The sequence below is a fragment of the Beta vulgaris genome, chromosome 2, assembly GCF_026745355.1.
Source record: "Beta vulgaris subsp. vulgaris cultivar EL10 chromosome 2, EL10.2, whole genome shotgun sequence".
Taxonomy (NCBI): domain Eukaryota; kingdom Viridiplantae; phylum Streptophyta; class Magnoliopsida; order Caryophyllales; family Amaranthaceae; genus Beta; species Beta vulgaris.
In genome coordinates, this window is record NC_079203.1 from 48,479,575 (window position 1) to 48,496,513 (window position 16,939).

The 16,939-nt window shown below is 33.2% G+C and overlaps 1 protein-coding gene, 1 non-coding gene and 1 pseudogene across 5 annotated transcripts; 2 read left to right on the forward strand and 1 right to left on the reverse strand.

Moving 5' to 3' along the window:
* LOC125495386 (small nucleolar RNA U3) lies at positions 1–116 on the reverse strand (annotated as a pseudogene).
* Positions 117–6,600: 6,484 nt separating this feature from the next.
* On the forward strand, positions 6,601–11,108 carry LOC104884888 (uncharacterized). Of its 4 annotated transcripts, XR_008968214.1 has the most exons (4): positions 6,601–7,309; positions 7,880–8,478; positions 8,714–9,125; positions 10,792–11,108. XR_008968214.1 is itself a non-coding variant. In XM_010669592.3 (2 exons), exons 1-2 carry the CDS (start codon positions 7,013–7,015, stop codon positions 8,165–8,167), a joined length of 585 nt encoding a protein of 194 aa, XP_010667894.1. In that variant the 5' UTR covers positions 6,609–7,012; the 3' UTR covers positions 8,168–11,108. The 4 variants fall into 4 exon arrangements, 1 of the variants encoding a protein (XP_010667894.1); XR_788798.3 differs by having other exon boundaries at positions 6,609–7,309; positions 7,880–9,125; XR_788799.3 differs by having other exon boundaries at positions 6,609–7,309; positions 8,994–11,108.
* A 3,534-nt stretch (positions 11,109–14,642) lies between these two features.
* On the forward strand, positions 14,643–14,723 carry TRNAL-AAG (transfer RNA leucine (anticodon AAG)). The gene has a single exon. It is a non-coding gene; the product is annotated as a tRNA-Leu (tRNA).
* The last annotated feature ends 2,216 nt before the right edge of the window (positions 14,724–16,939 follow it).

A 16,939-nucleotide genomic window follows, 5' to 3' on the forward strand; every position in this document is an offset into this window, starting at 1 on the left:
AGTATATAATATAACATGGTCGTAATTCATCCACCAGACTTAGTTTCCTGTCTCCTTAGAACTCAAAGATACAGAGGTATGATCCTATAGAACATATCCTGTTCTAGTAAGGTCGTGCTCATTTAACTCCCTTCTTTGGTTAATCACTGATGCAATTAGTTTCTCGAGTGACTGATGTGGGATTTCTTCCTTTCACTATTTCACATCATACACAGAGATATGGAGTGCCAATTATCACACACATCCAATGCTAGACCCCAATCACTGCACCCTCTTATCTTTCATTACCACTGCCCTGATCAAAACAAGAAGATTTTTCACTATTTGCTCCAGCTAGTTAGATCCTATGCATACATTGTAAGGACTCAGCTGATCAACGATGTTCGCGTGTCAGAGAGAAGAAGGGCAAACCACAAAGATGTCGGCAGCAGGGTTCAAACCTGCGCACGTGAAGCTCAAAAGATTTCAAGTCTGTCTCCTTAACCACTCGGACATAGCAACCCTCTCTGAAATGAGGGATCGCATCAGGATTGCAACATTCTTATTGGCATTACTGATAATAATAATAATAATAATACTGTACTTAATGATGATCTTTGACGTCAGTCTCTAGAGTATGATGGTAACAAGAATATCAGCATTGCTACTATTCAAAATTTCACACTAAAGAAAGTAGAAACATTGAAGAATTCTGCAATTTGTGTTCTATCCCACAATATACAATGTTTTTGGATGAATAATAATAACAGCCAACATGCTATTTCCATCCAAAGTTTCTGCAAACTGACCCAGACACTTACGGCCCGTTTGGTAGTCGTTAATAAATTGCGGTAATGGTAATGAATTTTAAGTATAGTTTTATTAGGGAAGCACCCTTAAAATCTCCATGGGGAGGCATATTTTCTCCATGGACAAGCAATCTCACCCCTAAACTTGTGTTTTTGGAAGCAATTTTCATTACCACTCATTACCACCTAACAAGGTGGTATTGGATGGGAATGAAAATTCGAGAAGGAAAGTGGACACTTTAGGATAAATTAGCATTACCATGGGAATGGACAATGATATTTTTCACAAATTTACACACAAATTCATTCCCATTACCACCATTTATGACCAACTACCAAACGGGCCGTTACTGACTTACCCAAAGGTATATAGTACAAACACTTATGACATTAGACATGCTTGAATAGACATAAAATAAGCACCAATTCAGTACAAACTAAGAAAGTAACCTGAAATCCCAAAGATTACTGAAAATCAGGATCAAGCACATGAAGCATACAATGGAAAGCTAGGAGATTTATCGTTCTGTCTCGAGTTTGGAATGAAGAACTGAAAAACCACAGTCGAAGAACCACCTTAGCTTAGATCAATCTCCATAAAAAGCACAATATAGCTTTACCAACTGAGACTGCAAACACTTTACAAAGTGTTTCATACTCACCAACAAACTCATTCCATCATCACCAAACTGCTTGAAACATTCAAACTGATCAGTATCCCAAATTTACCAATCTCAACACCGATCACATCACCCAATCTTTGACCTCTCTATAATCGCCTAGCGAATGAGACTCGGGTATAAAATACTACAACAAAAAGCACAAAACAAAGCTAAAATTTGGGCATAAACCACAAGGCAGGGAAGAAATTTGAATGTATATAATCTCCTTCAAAACTTTGTCAATATCATCTTACTCCATACGAGAAACTCCCACATAAAGAAATATATTTACCAAATATCTACCAACCTAACTAACAAACTAGCAGCTGGAATCCATGTCAGCAACAATGGCTAACTTATCATATAAGTGAAGAAAATAATATTTGACCGTCAACAACAGTTGTGGGTCAAGTAGAAGCTAGAAAGTGCAAAAGGGATGAAGGTTGACAAGAATAACAATCAAACACAACAAGATACTTTATTGCAATTAACGAATTCCAATTAGTACAAAGAATTTGGTAAACTCCAACTGACCAACTTGTTTCATCATGAATGTGAATAGTAGTATCTAACAATAAATCTTTAATTTGACAACTTCTCAAAATCAAAAATACACCTTTTCCAAACTACTCAATCGACAATTAGGACATGATTTTTTCTTCCGAAGCCATTTGAATATACATTCGCCATGAAAAAGATGCTTACAATGACTTATCCTGATGTTCTTTTCTTCACTTGACAACTTTTCAAGGCAAATTGAACACAAACTATCTTCACTCAACTCCTCTCCTTTTACTAATTCTATTGTTGGTTTGATCTTCGATAAACTCTTTGATCTTGTTTGGTCTTGTGCAAGCTTAATACGTTTGGCTGCTCGTGAATTCTCACCCACCATTACCATTGGAAAAGTAATATGCTTGTGTTGATGCAACGACCTTAAAATGCTAAGAACATGGTTAATTTCACCTTCATTCTTATCATCAAGATCCTTTTCATCATCATTCTTATCATCAACATCCTTTTCATCATCATTCTTATCATCAACATCCTCTAGTTCAGAATATTCCATAACATTGTTATCTACCATGATGAAGTTCAGAATAGCTCGTTCCCTATATTGTCTCTCTGTTTCATCAAGTATCCTATGTCTATAATACTCCTGAGCAAGTTCGATATAATGTTGATTTCTATAAAAACCATAACCATCATCATGAATCACATCCGGAACATGCCCAAATAATCCATTAACATCTTGATCATCATGAAAATCATAAGTATAATCACTATGAGTATCCTCAAAATCATAATTGTTGGCTAAAATAGGGTTTATGTGAATATCATCATGATATAACGGCATGTCATTCCTAAGCAAAAACATATCATTATCATTATCAATATCATTCCCGAGTATACCTAGAAGTAGACGCTCCCTGAAATCACCCATCACATTCAATGGAACATCACCATCATCATCATCATCATCATCATCAACTCCATACAGTAGTTGCCAGCCTCCATCATCAGTAGTAAGATCATCATATAGATCAAAACCTCTACGATGCGGCGAAATATCATCATCATGAATATTTTTGTCAATTGTAGACTCCTCTATATTACCATCAACAAGAACTTTCGCCACAAAAACCACCGTAGGACGACTAGGATCAAACCCAAAACGAGCCATGGGACGAAAACTGAAGCAACTGATGATATAATCTGAGACTTGTTGAGAAAGAGATTTTGTTGTTTTAGGTCCAAAAACCTTAGCATCCATAATAACTTGTTGGGCTAAATTAGGTAAGTTACTATCAATGAGATAATGTAGCTTAAATTTAACAACAACATGAGGTTGTTTGATTATTTTTTGTTCTTTACGAGAAGAGATTTTGAAGATAAACAAACCTTCATCAAAGGGTATAATATTGTTTTCATTGATGATGTTGTTCCAGAGGAAGAGGCTTAGATTTATGAGCTTTGGTTGTGCATCAGATCTTGACATTTTTCTTGGAGAAGTTTTCTTCTTCGAATAGTTTTGGACGGAATGAAGTTTGTGAGGAATACAGCGTAGGGTTAGGGTTTATTATTTTCTAGAGCTTCTTTAAAAAAAACATCTGAGACGCCTCTTAAATGTTAGAGTATCTCTAATTCTATACGTCAAGATGAAAATTCTATTGTGCTCTCGAGAGCACGGTGCACACTGCACACCATGTACCCAGTAAATTTATTCCATTTTCGATAAGCAAATGTTCTATTTCAACAAACATTCATTTTAAGCATATTTTTCAGAAAAAAAATATGTTCTAGTTTTCGTAAAAATTGTTCTATTTTCAATAAACAAATGTTCGTTTTAACCATATTTTTCAGCAAAAAATTATGTTCTATATTTTGTTAATCTGTTTTTATCTTCAATAAGCAAATGTTTAATTTAAAAAAAATATTCTTTTAAAACTTATTTTCCACCAAAAAATATGTTCTATTTTCACTAAAAATATGTTCTATTTTCACTGAAAATATGTTCTATATTTGATAAGCATATGTTCTATTTAAGTAATTGAATTCTAGTAATGTTCCATTTCAACCAAAAATGTTCATTTTCGTATTTGGATTCTAGCAATGTTTCACTTCAACAATAAAATGTTCTTTTTCATAAATGAATTCTTGTAATGTTCCATTTCAACAATATAATAAAATGTTCGTTTTCGTAAATGAATTTTGTAATGTTCCACTTCAACAGTAAAATGTTCGTTTTCATATTCGTAAATGTTCGTTTTCGTATTCGTAAATGTTTTATTTTTTTTATTGTGGGAGCACAGTTCTGATTGTGCTCCCGGGAGCACAATGCACTAAAAAAAATAACTACTTACTTTAATAATTAAAAAATAAAAAAAGTAAAAATAGAAAAAGGAACTACCTATTAATTAAAAAAGTAAAAAAAACCGTCAATAATTTGAAAAAAACCTAATTTATTATATATAATCAATTAACAAATAATTTAATTTTTTACATTTCCTAAAAAATAATTTTCTACTTATTTTCGCACACATCGTATGCTTATAAAACTAGTTCTCCCAAATAAATCTTTAAATTTATACTGATTAAACAATAAAATAAAGACTATTTTTTCTTAAAAAAGAAATAATTATTAAAGGGTATACAATAATTATATATTTAGATCTTTTTATGGAAATATATGTACCATTACCTGCATGAAGAATTAGATTTATAAAATATGTTATCTTTGCGTCGTCTCTACTCTTTGGCTTTGTTTTATTTTTTGGAGCCAAGTTTCGCCAACTTTGACCATAGGCCCTAATTTCTGTATTTTCTATAAGTAGAGTTGTTTTTCCTATATTTTCAATACTTTTACACCTAATATGAACCTTCTTATTATTTCTAAAACACTCACTACGGATCTCATGATTATCTGATCCGATCGACCCGATCCGGTAAATCGAATATCCGATCTGATTTGTTGGTGTTCAGATATTTCGGATTCGATATTCGAACATTTTCGTATCTGAAACGGATTGGAATTTTCACTTTTGGATAGTTGAAAATACCCGAAACATTAAGGTATTTCGATATTTTTCAGATATCCGATCCGAGATATAACACCCCGTACTTTTCATTCTTCATTTTTGGCATTGTTTACATTGAAATGATATTTTCTGTTAAAATAAAATAATTTATTATTAAAAACTATTTTGAAAGTGTATAATTATTTAATTATCGTATTATGTTGTTGTGATTATTAGTTTAAATATATATTTATTTAAATTTCATTAGTTATATATATAATGTGCGTATTTATTTTATCGATCATATAGTTAGTAATTCTATAAATTTAAGTAGCGTGTGATTTTATTTTAAGCGTTAATTATATTTTGGACCGACCAACATAACGAATTTTGCAAGTCCATTTCCTTCTTATGTTGTCCGAAATTTAGAGGAGTATGTATAGTATTAGCATCTTCTATCTCTCTTTGTATTTACCAAAAGGTGAAGAGCCATCCCCCATTAACCCATCTTAATGCAATTAAACTTTTGCTTAATGATATGAATAATCACATTATTTTCTTGCACTCAAAAACCTCTCTTCACGCCAGCCTTAGAAAGAAAGAGAAATAGTCCTTCTTCCTTCTCGCATATTCGGCCATTTCTACAACCCATCTTGTTGGCCCCATATCGCCTTCGTCCCTTATTGAAATTGGACATATGATGAGTAGTCAAAATTCATCTGCTCGAAAAGATGTTGCTCGTAGTGTGATTTGTTTTTGAAGAAAGTGAAATACGTGACTGTAGTTTCCATTCCGATCAAACGAGTCATCCGGTTTGGAGTTTTCGGGAGCAATGTTATTCTCTTTTTTCTTTGCCATTCTAGCATTATTTTCCACCTAAATTCGAGGTAACTAACATCTCTTCTAGCACATTAGGATAAAAGTAGTTGTTTTAGTCTTGTTAGAATCCATGTTAGTAGGCTTAGATTCATGTTAGGATTATTTTCATTTGGAGTTTTATGTGGCTAATATTAAGTCTATTTTGTTATGTGATGATTATCGCTAAGTATCTTGTTGTTTTGATAGCATGAAAGTACTTGTGAATGGTAGGAATTAAAGCCTTGAAGTTATGTTAATGCCTTAGTATTTGTCATTTTGAGTTTATTGTCATTTTAAGTTTATTGTCATTTGGTGTAGTTTTGGGTGTAATTTGGTCGGATTTATAATGGGAAAATTTGACATGAATAATCCCAACTTTCAACTGTCTTATCAAAATAATCCAAATTTTGGATTATTTCAGAATATTCCTAACTTTGAGGGAATCTTCTCAAAATAAACCAAAGTATCACTTTTAATTTGTTACCTTCACTAATCCGTTTTAGGTCTATATATAATATATAGAAAATTAATAGTTCGAATTATTTTCACTAGTGGAAAAAACTCCTTGTGCTACTTGTCAAGTGCTTCGGTTGAATAATCAACCCAAGCACTTGTGAAAATTTTAATATAAAAAATTCACAAGTGCTCCGGTTGACTAGTCAAACGGAGCACTTGACATCAAGTGCTCCGTTTGATTAGTCAACCGGAGCACTTGTGAATAAGTGCTCCGGTTAATCAACCCGAGCACTTGCACAAGTTTTCCTCCAAATAATTATTTTCGACTATAGGTGTAAGTACTGCGCTTCACTTTTATTTTCCGTCAATTGGAAGTTTGGAGCCCTCCTCCCTCGTCCGTCGAACTTCTTCGTACCTTCTGTTTTCCTTTTACTCTCTCCTCACTATTCATGCTGCTTCAACTAGATCTGCAATTATCGTATTTCTCCGCTCTGGTCTATCATCCAACGAACAAAACAATCGCAAAATTCTTCTCTGCGCTTCTTCTTCTCGAGGAGATTTTACAATCTCTCGCTTCTTCTTCGATCAAATAATGGCCTGCAAACACTTTGAATTCGAATGGCGCAGAGTATAATTCATTCGAATTTCTCTTCCATTTGCTTTTTCATTAAACCCTAGGTTTCAATTGGATTGAATTTTCGAGAGAAATTCGACTTCATTATTATTGTTCATGACTGACAAAGCTTCTACCCTCATCGGTTTCTGCTTCCGGCCGTCACAAAATTCAACCACCATTGCTTCAGATATGCTTCTTCCACTCTCTGTCCTCCCAAAACTTCAGATCTGCTTCTTGGGGTCTCACCTCCGGCCTCCTTGGTTACTTCTTTGTGGTGATTCTGCTGGAAATTCAACTCAACCCACAGAGGCTCCTGAATTGAAGCAAATGGAGCAGCGCCAGAGACTCTGGAAAATTTCCTCTGTTAGTGAACTTCTTTGTGGTGATTCTGCTGGAAGAAAAGGAAAGCAGGTGAGAAAAATCTACATGTTTGCTTATAAAATACTTCATATTTTTCTGGACTATGTATGCTGTCACCTTTAGTTGTCTTCATTAGTAACCAGTTGACCACATCAACTTCGTATTCTGTTTTTTCTTATTCTTATTTGTGCTTGCTGGCTAGTTACCTTTTCTGCAGTTGGAAATGATAGATGTGTGGTTTATATCGACGTATATGCTCCCTAGGTTGATGTGCCAATCTTAGTTCAAATGCTCAAATTGCTACAAATCTTTTTCTTATGTACAATTTTCAATAAGCATTTGGATACAAGACTTTTGTCTTTGTTCTTGTGTTCATATGACCTTTTGATTTCTGGATTACACAATTTATAGAATACAATTTACAAGCCTAAAATCCATATTTGCTCTATGTTTGATGTCCTTCCACCTCTTTGTGTAACTTTGCTTATACAACATTGTACATGGTGTTTTATCCTTGCATGCCTTTTTTTAGGGTTGTAATTTTAGTGCTTCCACAACATTTTTCTTCAAAAAGAAGTATGGAGAACTCCTTTTAAGCAGGTTCGTGTTTTCTGCTTGCAGCCTTTCAGTAATTTACATCAAGCATTGCGACGGTGGTGTCTTACCTTTGAGATACCAAGAACTAAGAAGAGTATAGATGGTGCTCTATTCTCCAGTTCTTTGTCTTCTCTTCAAAGTGAGGAGAAACCTTTGCCCTGCATTAGGCAGGCCATCACACCTGGAAATGATTCTTCAAGGCGCCTTCTGCCAGGTATAGGTCTGCACTTGAATGCGTTGGCAGCAGCTTCAAAGGACTGTAGCAACCCCACCAGGAAATTATTTCTCCAACTGCTTAGGATCCTTTCATGAACTCATTAGATTCATCATCTCTCAGAAAAGATGAGGGTCCTGCTGAAAATGTAGCTGAAATTGCAGAAAATTCTTCTCAGGCATCAGTATATGCAGCTATCGAGGAGTTAAATCCAAATAGTCCGAAGAAGAAAAGGCAAGTTTAGTATTCTTAATTTGTGATTTCATAATGACTACTACACAGGCTTGCATTTGAAGCTAGAGCTTTCTTATTGATGTCCTAAACCAATCAATAGGCGCAAATTCGAAACTATTAGAGAAGGAAAATCGTGTAAGCATTGCAACTGTAAAAAGTCTAAGTGCTTGAAACTGTAAGTTGCTCCTCATTCTGGTTTCTAAGTATTTCTTAGGATTACAATTGCATTATGAATGTAGCCTAGAAAATATTAAATTACTTTTATGCATTTAAATTAACTATGACACTACAACACTGCCTGAATTTAAACTCTATGATATAGTTGCTATAATACCAATAACATATCATCTTTTAGTTTTGTTCTTGTAAAATTTTTTGTGCTATAATTCTGCTTAGGTCTGTACTTCCAGTTTTGCAGATTGAAGAACTTGGTAATGTGCACATACTATGACAGAGAAATGTTTCCAAAATTTTGATATCATTGAGAAGGCTGGATTTGTAAACAGGAGGAAAAAGGTGTTTTTAAGTAATGGTTTGAAAATGATGAAGGGGATGGTTTTGTTTATCTCCCTTCTCATCAATGTAGGGTAGCTGCACGTATTTAACAGTAGATGACTTGTTTTGCTCTAATTAAATAAATTGATTACTTCTTATTTTCTTCCTTCAACCTCCTATTTTCTTATTTCTCAGATAGTTTTGAGGCGGTGGTTGATGAGCTTGGCATTCCAGTAAAATTTGCGGGTGTTGGTGAGGGCGTGGAAGACCTTCAACCTTTTGATGCCGAAGCCTTCATTGAGGCCATATTCTCATGATTTGTAATTGGTAAGAGCTGTTTTGACGACCCTATTTCTGGTTAAAGTACACCCATGTGTTTGAATGCCTATGAAGGTAATTAATTTGTAATTAATTTGTATACGGTAAACGACACGTATCAAATTTTGGCGCCGTTGTCGGAGATTTATTTTTTTAGTTCCTAACATGCTAAAGTTTAACTTGGTGTTATTTGTTTTTTTTTTTGTATAGCTGATTTTTAGATTTTATTCAGTTTTGTTATCTCTGAGTTATGCACTATACAGCTTCACTTCTTAATGTATTTACGAGACAGTGCTTAGTTATAGTGTCTTCTAAAAAAAGAAAGGTTCTTTAGAGAGGTTAGAACAAGAAAGGTTCTAAATGTATTTACGAGACAGTGCTTAGTTATAGTTGTACTTAGAGAAAGGCTTTCATATGTGATTGTTGGGTTACAATAAGTATATTGCTTGTTTTTGGCCAATTTTTTTGCGAGCTATGTTCTTCTTTAACTCAACTTAGCTACTGAAATGTACTTTTCAAAGCTGATTCTTAGAGGTTCTTTGTATAGATTAGTGTATAAGGATAAAGTATAAGTAGGGGTGCCTAATGTGCCCACTAAGTGAATACTATAATAATAGAAAAAAGCTTCTTCTATACACTTACTGCTAGATTGAAGGTCTACATATATGTCAAAGGGAGGGAAACAGTTACAATCTTGCGGTAATATGAGTTATCTGCTATTATTACGATGTTAACCATTAAGTAGCTACCGTAACTGATCAGAATCAACAAAGACGAATGTTATATAAAATGGGTTGGTTGCATTTCAAGGTAGTATGTATACTCATGCTTGTCTTTATCTCTTTTGCTACTCTTATTTTTAATTGCTTTTAGGATGACTTTTTAGTATATTTCTTACCTTTAATAAGCTCTGATTTTTGTGGGTGTTGCACTTATCGTTTAACATTTAGTAAAACAATCATTTGCTCTCTTACTGTTAGTCAAAGGATGTGATAGCTTTAATTGTTATAGTTAATGTGATGATGTATAATTATATTGTGGAATATATATCTCAACTCTAATACTGTTAGGCAGGAGTCATATTCCCTATTCAGACAACAAACTTACATGAGCCACCTGCCCTGGCAGACAATGCTAATACATGTATAATTTGCAATTTTACACTTGACAGGTTAAAACATCTCTGTATAGATACCTATTTGTGCTTTAGTTCTTCCTTGGGTCCTAGCCGTTGTTGTTGTCACACTCACTTTTCTGTTGTCACACTCTGATTAGCGCCTTATTTTCCCCTCTTAATCTGCTATGTTATGTCTCATTAAAATTTTCCCTTCTTAATTTGCTATGTTACCTCTCATTAATGGATAATAAGTTCATAAACTTAAAATTACAACTTCGGGTTACTTGTAGAATTTAACACTAAACTCATGATGTGGCTTAATTTATTCTGAACTCTGAATGATACCTACAGTTTTTTATGTTCTTATTAGTTATTTTAGAATGGTTTCACATGATACCTGATATTTGTTCTTCTTGGTTATTTATATCTATTATGATTCTTTACGGGAAGGACACTTTTAGTATATTAATTGAGCTGTGGTGCAATTGATATTTTGCTTGTTGATATTATAGTTGCAGGCATTTAACTAAACAATCCCTGTTGTGTTTGTGTTGATAGTCTCAACTTAGAAATGTCGTTGAGAAAGAGGATTATGAGGATGCAGCAAAGCTCAAGGTAGCCATATGGGAAATTGTGAGGAGTATGAGGATTATGGTGTTTGTTTGTGTTTTTAGATCTTTACTGTTGCTTTCTCTTTTGATGGGAAATTGTAGACTGTTTCTTTTCCTTTTCTGATGTTCCCTGTCTATTCTTCTAGTTATTGTTCCTTTTTTTTTATTTATTTAAGGTGGAATTCGTCATATGGGAAACGCGAAACATATGATTGGTGATTTTGTGTGTGCATTAGAATTTAGTTAACCTTTGCTTCCTTAATATTCCAACCAGTGTTGTTGTTGTTGTTGTATGCTTGCTGCTGTACAACAACAACAATTTTTTTATTAAAAAAAAATACTTCAAGTGCTCCGGTTGTTAGGAAAAAACCGGAGCACTTGTGAATCAAGTGCTCCGGTTTTCTCTTAACAACCGGAGCACTTGATGTATTTTGAATATATAAAATTCACAAGTGCTCCGGTTTTTAAGACAACCGGAGCACTTGTAAATTTAAGTGCTCCGGTTTTCAATCGGAGCACTTGATAAATACTCAAGTGCTCGTATGACGTCTGCTACGGGTCAAATACGGAGCACTTGAACAGTTTTTAACCGGAGCACTTGATGTTTTTTCCACTAGTGTTTGAGAAGGTACTCCGTAAAGTAGGGATTATTCTAAAATAATCTAAAGTTGGGATTATTTTTAGAAGACTGGTGAAAACTGGGATTATTCATGTAAATATTTCCTTTATATAATCTGGAAATTATCATGTTTGGGCTATGTAATTTATGTTTTATGTTAAAGTAGTTAATTTATATGGTAATAATCATATATTGGCTTGGGTATGTTTCCTTTTGATGTATGAGTATAAGTGGTGAAACATCAGGTGAAATAACATATCTCTATTATATAAGCCAAGGGAGGAGGTGTGGTGTCCTCTTTTGAAGTGACCAAAATACCCTCAATGATCTAATTAATGGAATGAAAAAAATTACAAAAGCAAATCATTCAAAAATTCTCATTCCAACTTGCCATTTAAAACAAGTTCAAAATGGTATATGCATCAAATACTTCAATCAAAAATTAAATGGACAAAATATTTAACCTTATAAAAAAAGATGGCATACATAACATGCACATGAAAAGTCTGGACATTCACTACCTTTGATACTCTTTAATTCAGTTAAACCAACTCATTATTTTTGTTCTTTCTGTTCAATATTCATTCACAAAAACATAATGTTAACAATCACTCACAACCTTTTTATTTTTTTTGCATTAGCGAATTAATATATCTAAATTCATCTAACTGTTGAATTTTTCACATTTAAGTTTAATCATAAATAAAATACGAATGGAGTATCTAATAGAATCACAAATTTTGAAATTAACGCACGCATCGCGTGCATATGAAGGCTAGTCTATTATATTGGTTGTGCCAGAAAAGAAGCAGGCGACTTTTCTCGACCTGCGACCAGTTTGGAAGTGTATATTCAAAGTATCATATCTCATTCATTTTACATCGGATTTGAGCTTATGACCATTCGTTAGAAATTTATTGAGATAAGCTTTAACATGCAATTGGAATCTCATACAAATATTGTGTATGCTAAAAGTTATGTCTATTTGAATTTGCTTATGTTTAAAACCATTTCAAAAGGTGTACTTTGTTGTGTTGAAGCATGTTAAGATTTAGCTTGTTTTGAGGTGAAATCTTGTTATGTGGAGTTTTTCGGAAGAATTGTTACATGTTTTATTTATTCATTTTTATTATTGAGTTGAATGATATATTTATTTATAGTTATATTGTGAGTGTCTTATTAATTTATTTTATGAGCGTATTGTTGTTTGTAATCAAATTGAGAGTATAATAATGTTGTACTTTTATAAATTAATATCTAAGGGACCGTTCGTTATCTTTTTTTGTTTTCAAATTTTAGTTTTTTTGAAAACTAAAAACCAAAAAATAGGAAACCAGGAAAAGTGGTTTTCACTTTTTAGTTGTCAGTTTTCAAAATTAGCATGTTTCCAATAAATTTGATAATTTTTTGTTCATTATAGGACATATATTATATGACTTTGAAAATCAGAAAACCAAAAAATAGAAAACCATCATAATACCAAACGGGCACTAAGTTATCGACGTTACAGTACTCGAGGGGGAATAATATTGTCTTTAGTATCGTTTCACCAAGAGTTATGCACCGGAGGTATTATAACTAACATTGTAATAATTAACCTTGTACCCAAACTCAGACGATGAGAGTGTAGTAGCAGTTTGGAGTATTTGATTTCATTGTGTATTTGGTATATGATTATGTTTTAAAGAGTGTTTATTCTTTTTGGTTGAGCGAAATAATTTTTATTGGTATTATTATCACTATTACTTTGAGAAAAATAAATATTGTTGAATTGAAACTCTTGGATTGTGATCCTAGTTTCTGCTGGGTTTAAGTGTAAGGCCTGAACGACATCGTTATTATTTATATTTGATGAATAAATTATAGTATTTATTTGTAGAAATATTTTATTGAGATTAAGATATCCGTTGGCCAGGATAGATGTAGTCCCCGGTGAAAAACATGTCAACCACCTAGGTTGCATTTAGGGGTATTATCTGCGTTAATTGTTGTAGTTTGAGAGGTTGGGAAGTACTGAGCTGGGTACTATCCTGCATCGGGAGTTTGACCATTCTTAGACACAGGCAGTAGGGAACGTCAGTAAGAGGGTTGCGATCCACTGACGTTCTGCTCTTTCTCAAAACCTATTATATTAATTTTTTAATTATTTTGGAGGCTTATGCTATGGATCTTGTATGCTTATCTTAAGTTAATTATTGTTGATTTACTGATTGTTATGAAGCATGTTGCTAGGTAGTAGTATTTGTTTGGGCTTTTCTTAAAATTGCTATTTGAATCCTATATTGGGCTGGAAGAGCTGTTAGTTACTCCCCACTGATTGTGGATATTTGTTGTATATTTTTACAGGTAGTTATGTTGATGGAAATCTTCTTTGGTTTTGGGCTCGGGTTGATTTGATGTTTTAGGCCTAGATTTTCCGTTAATTTAAGAGTTAGTTTTCTCTTTTGGATATTAATCTAATTAATTTAATTTATTTATACTATTTATTTATGTTGTTTTTGTCACTTAATTATTCAAACGTATTTCTTGTAGTAGTGACATTCCCAGAAGACGATGTTTCCACCATCGTCCTATAATATTATTTTTATTATTTCTTTCTTTTACGCTTTGAAATTCTGGGGTGTTACAAGAGATATCTAGATTCATGACCAAATATGCTAAATATTCGGCTAGATACGAAACTTTCTTGAGCTTTTTCTTTTAAAAATTCAGTTTTTTTAGTTATCAAATATTCGATCCAAAATTTCAGATATTCAATATTTTCAAATCGAATTTGAATAGCATTTCCTCATGTCAAGAATTTCGAATCGGATCGCATTATCTAAAACGAACACCCCTAACACTCACACACAGATTCATCTCTCTCATACCCATATTTACAAAGGCACTCTTCCACACAAATTGAGCACATCTTTTTTCAAATGCTTATCAATTGATCGACCATTCAAATCTGTACAAAATAGACGACCAAGACGGGAAACATATAATTCATAAGGTCCTTTTTTTTATTAATATATCTTTTCTAAATTTAATTGTACCTTGTTGTTTATTAACATGATTACATGAATGATGTAGTTTTTTAGCATTATTAACCCCCTGCACTTTTGTCATTTTTGCTAGACGGTTGGCAACAACTATTTTTACTCCTTATATAAGCTGTCGTAAAATAATTTACCAGAGTTGAGATGGCCGAGTTGGTCTAAGGCGCCAGATTAAGGTTCTGGTCCGAAAGGGCGTGGGTTCAAATCCCACTCTCAACATATTGCGTTTTTACATTCTTTTCGTCCGCTTGAGACTTTGAGGTTTCTCAACATCCAGTAATTTTTTTTTTAACAAATATTAATTACTTTGCATATTTCATAAACCTGAGATGAATAATTTTTTTGGGTCGAATTATAGAGAGCTAGTTCTTTATGTATGTAACGCAATTATCTTTTATCCTTTTGCTCTTGTACATGATATTTTGAATGAAGTGCACAGTGGAATGCTAATAAGTAATAAGCCGTTGAATGGTTTGCAAGCGCATGTAAATAGTATGTTCTTATTTAAGCTGGCAAGGTCAACGGTGAAACTAGACAAGGTTCGTTGAAAACTTACAAAGGTCCGATTAATTAGCTCATGTCTAAATTTGTTTTCTCATTAGTTTTTTTTTTTTTTTATCTTAAATTGTATATAAGTTCAACCAATATTGATCCAGATTTACATGTAATTGCACATCCATACTGATACCATTACCACAATCCTCCTTATCAAACTCACATGATTCTACATAAAATCATCTAGCTTTGAATAAAATAAGTAAATTGAAGTGTGATGAAATCGATGAGATGTTTTACTTTGTACTCGACATATCATTGCATTCAGGAAATATTATGTATCTCCTATATTTATATCTTATGGCATATCATGTATTCCTACCACGTTGCAAAAAGATCGCCATTACGGCATTACCACAAACAACCATTATATGATAATTATACAGGTCATTACTTCAAAAAGACCATGTTCCTGTTTGGCAAATAGAGTTTAGAGTTTGGCAGTTAGAGTTTAGAGTTTGGCGGTTAGAGTTTAGAGTTTGTTGTTAGAGTTTTAACTTTTTGTTCAACAGATGTGACTGCTGATTTGACAACATTTTTTATAAATGTGTAGTATTATTATTAGAGGCAAAAAAGTCATTAAACATATTCCTACCTAATCCTCTAAAGGAAAAGCTCCTAATAGGAGCTTTTTCATTTTGAGAGTTTTCATTCCAAAACTCTCTCTAAAACTCTCTTTTACCAAAACACACCTTTTAGAGTTTTTGACTAGTCAAAACTCTAAAAGTGGTCCAAACCTCTCTTTTTGCTCCAAAACTCTAATTGCCAAACACCCCCATGTAAATTACTACATTTCACAGGGTTTATGCAAAGCTTACTCATACACAACCATGGAAAGGAGAAAACCTTGATCACTTTCCAAGAGTGAACAAATCATCCATCATAATAGGCATTCTGGACAAATTTAAGGGGTCATTTGGTTGAAGTTGGGAAGTATAACTTCCCTTGAATTTGGATTGTCCATGAAATTTCATTTCCTAGGAAGTACATTTTTTTATTTGATTGAACATGGGAAATTCTATTTCCTATGGAAATTTCCACTTACCTGGGGGGCCTAGGTAAGTTATTTTCTCCATTTTGTAGGAAAAAGAACTTCCTAGGAAGTTCTACTTCCCATGTTTTTGCCAACCAAACAATTAAGTTACCAACAATGCTGCATAACCTATCATGAGAAATTGGTGAATTAATACAATAATTAGCACTTAACCACATGTCATTGTTTCATTCCTTTTGAAGTTTTAGACCTATTCATCAGATCTACTTCCTCTGTTTCGCTTTAAATGCAATAAAGGGGTATTATTTGTGAGATATATAATTTTTTTTGTTGCATTTAAAACGAAACGAAGGAAGTAATTGATATGAGCTTACATATTGTTTAAAAGTTACTAGACCAACAATTACTTATCATACAATTTCATGCTGGGTCTGCCAAAATTATCACCGAGAAGTACCTACATAAAGACTAAAGTGCATAACATCACGATGTACTTTGGGAATTCATGAGACTTACACTGTGTAGCACGGAAACAGTTGGAGATTCGACCATGGAAACAGTTTCGAAACTGGGCAAACTCAAGTCCCAGATAATTTTGGGCTTTATTAGCATGAAGCCATGAAAGCAGCTGGTTTTCATGAACCCAAATGTAGCTAAAATAGACAAATCTCAAGTTCCAAAGGTTCTCGAGCTTCCTAGAACTTATACAAGATACACAAGGAACAATTAAAACACATTACAATAAACAAATTTGGAGTTCGGAGTTTCTTGTTTTGACAGCAACTAAAAAAAGCACACCATCTATCAATATAAATAAATATATTAAAAGTTCCTAAACAAGAAATTGTACCACATGACGGCCTTCCCGAAGAGTTTTAGTTCATGT